Source organism: Belonocnema kinseyi, chromosome 2, assembly GCF_010883055.1.
Source record: "Belonocnema kinseyi isolate 2016_QV_RU_SX_M_011 chromosome 2, B_treatae_v1, whole genome shotgun sequence".
In the NCBI taxonomy this organism is placed as follows: domain Eukaryota; kingdom Metazoa; phylum Arthropoda; class Insecta; order Hymenoptera; family Cynipidae; genus Belonocnema; species Belonocnema kinseyi.
The window spans coordinates 67,685,614-67,687,998 of NC_046658.1; the positions used below are offsets into that span (position 1 = coordinate 67,685,614).

Below are 2,385 nucleotides of genomic sequence, written 5' to 3' on the forward strand. Positions count from 1 at the left end.
CCATAGACTATGTTATCCTAGCAGAAAAACTGGGGTGAGTTTTAAATATTAGCAAGAAAAATGCTGATGTAAGCAGTTCCCTGTGGTTGATTTAAAAAATAAACTAACCTGAAGCGCCATTAATGTCAAATTAACCCATGTAGTGTAAAATTAATCAATAGGCTGTTAAATTGTTTGTGTAAGAATGTTTAGTATCACGTTAAGGACTTGGTATAAGTGTGTAGATAATATTTCAGAGATCGGAAGTTTTTTTGTTAATTGAGCCTTAAATAGGTAGTTTATCATGAAAATGTAAGAAACTTGTTTTTTACTGCATTTCCCAAACAATATATTCGACAAGTCTCAAACTATTTGTTCGAAAATCATTTAAATATTCATATCTTTAAATGTTGAAATAGTGTAGACTTTTTAAAAGAAAAGCAACTTCCGATCACAGATACGTTTTGCCGAAATGCGAAAGCAAACGTCTATCGTGGTTTGGTAAAGTGTTAAGATTGTACCTATCTCCGTCACCGCAGTTTGGACATGTGCAAGCTACCCTCCTTCGGTGCTGCTTGCTAGAGTCTGTATCCCCACTGATATTCGAGGTATTATTTACTTGATGCTGATGGGACCCTGAAGCCGGAGAAGAGATCGTCCCGTTGGATTGTATCGTTTGAAGAATCTGCCACTTAGTTGGATCAGCATTATCCAAGTGCGTGGCGACGATGGGAGCTCCATTGGCAGCTGGCAAGGTTTGAACTGCCTGGGGCTGGAGGGCACTCGCGGGTATCACTTGGACGTTTCCCAGTCCGGGAATATTCTGCACAGGAATCGACTGCAGGAAACCATTTGCTGTGTTTATCCCTGGATTCTGTTGGATTTGCATCACTTGACCACCAACATTCACCCCTCGCATCATGCCTCCCTGTTGTGCCAAGGACTGCAAAGCCGACGCAGGAATTAAGGTCAGCTGCTGACCCTGGGCTCCTAAAAAATGAAAGCAGATAGGAAAATTTATTTATACAGTCCTTGAATTCAAACCAAAGAAGTAGACACTGTAATTTTACGAAATTACCAAGGGTTGACCACTCAACTTTTGAGCGTACACCATATTTAAAGATTTTAAAAAATTCTCAAAGATTGCGCAACAATTTCCAAGGTTACTACAAAATCTGAAACACCTGGAAGTCATGGAATCCTCAAAAAGTTCAGAAAAACCTGGACAAGTCATGGTATTGTGAAAAATTCTTTCAAAAATAGAAGTGTCATAGCATTTTGAAAAAGTGACAAACTTTTTTAATCACGCCAATTTAAAAGTTTTAATAAGCATATCTGCACAGTAAAAGCTAATTTAAAGTTTAAAAAGACTTTACAATTTTCATAGTTAATAATTGTACAAGAAATGTTTGGTAAATTAGTCTTGAGATCAGTAGATTTTATTGAAACTGAACTGACTGGGTTTTGTTTTAAACTAGACATGGAACTGTTTCAAAAGTAGTTTACCTGGAAAAGTTAAGGAATTTTGAAACAGGACTTCAGTAAAAACCCAGATTTCAACGATTTCTAGGATTGCTACAAGAAGAACCTTTTTCAAAATCTTAATACTTGTTTTAGAACTTTACGATGAATTTTAAATCTGCGAATTGATAGGGTAAGAGCACGAATTCTTGGCACCTTAGTCTTATTATTGGCATGCCAGAAAACGAAGTGAATTCATTTTATTTTCAAGGTGGTAACTATTTTTTAAAGAGTGACGCTAAAGTTGGCTAGTTTTTGGACCACCTTAGCGACTTGGGGGGAAAAGATAGTTTTTTTTTAATTTCAAAAAATTACCTCCATTAAGGGATTGAGAAGATTAAAAAATATATGAAAATACCACTAATAATAAAATCATTTTTCATTGTACTTTTCTATAAAATAAACCTTAAAAAGGTAAAAACACGTATTTTCTTGATTGATAAGTGGTTGATGTAAAAAATGATGTTATAATTAGTGGTATTTACAATTTTTAATTTGTTTGGGGTCTTCCCAACCCCTACTAAATAGAGTTGATTTTTTGAAATTAAGAAAAAAACGAAAAGCGATGCTCTCTTTGGGTTTTAATTAAAAGAAATTTGATACATGTAACATATTTTCATATTTTTTCCCTAGGTCGCTAGCGAGGCCCAAAAAATAGGCTAAAAACATGCTATTTTGGCGTCAATCTTTTCGACTCCCGCCTTTCTCCTGGTAAATGTTCCTGATTTCCCTCGGTTAAGAAAAAAATTGACTCTTTTGGCTCCATTATGCAAGAAATCGATTAACTTTGAATTATCGGATAAGTGGCCATTCACAAAATAAATTATACATTATTCAGAAAATTCTGACCCCCCGCCCCTGCGTGATACTTTTTTCATTGGTCTA

General features: G+C 35.3%; 1 protein-coding gene across 5 annotated transcripts in view; it reads right to left on the bottom strand.

Moving 5' to 3' along the window:
• Window positions 1-2,385, bottom strand: part of LOC117166839 (putative uncharacterized protein DDB_G0271606) — a 20,138-nt gene that overhangs the window by 4,573 nt on the left and 13,180 nt on the right. For 4 of the 5 annotated variants that reach the window (XM_033351180.1, XM_033351181.1, XM_033351179.1 and 1 more), the window contains one exon: window positions 501-969. In XM_033351180.1, the coding sequence (XP_033207071.1) occupies window positions 501-969 (469 nt within the window). The remainder of the gene's footprint in view (window positions 1-500; window positions 970-2,385) is intronic. The other variant, XM_033351182.1, reaches the window with a different exon arrangement.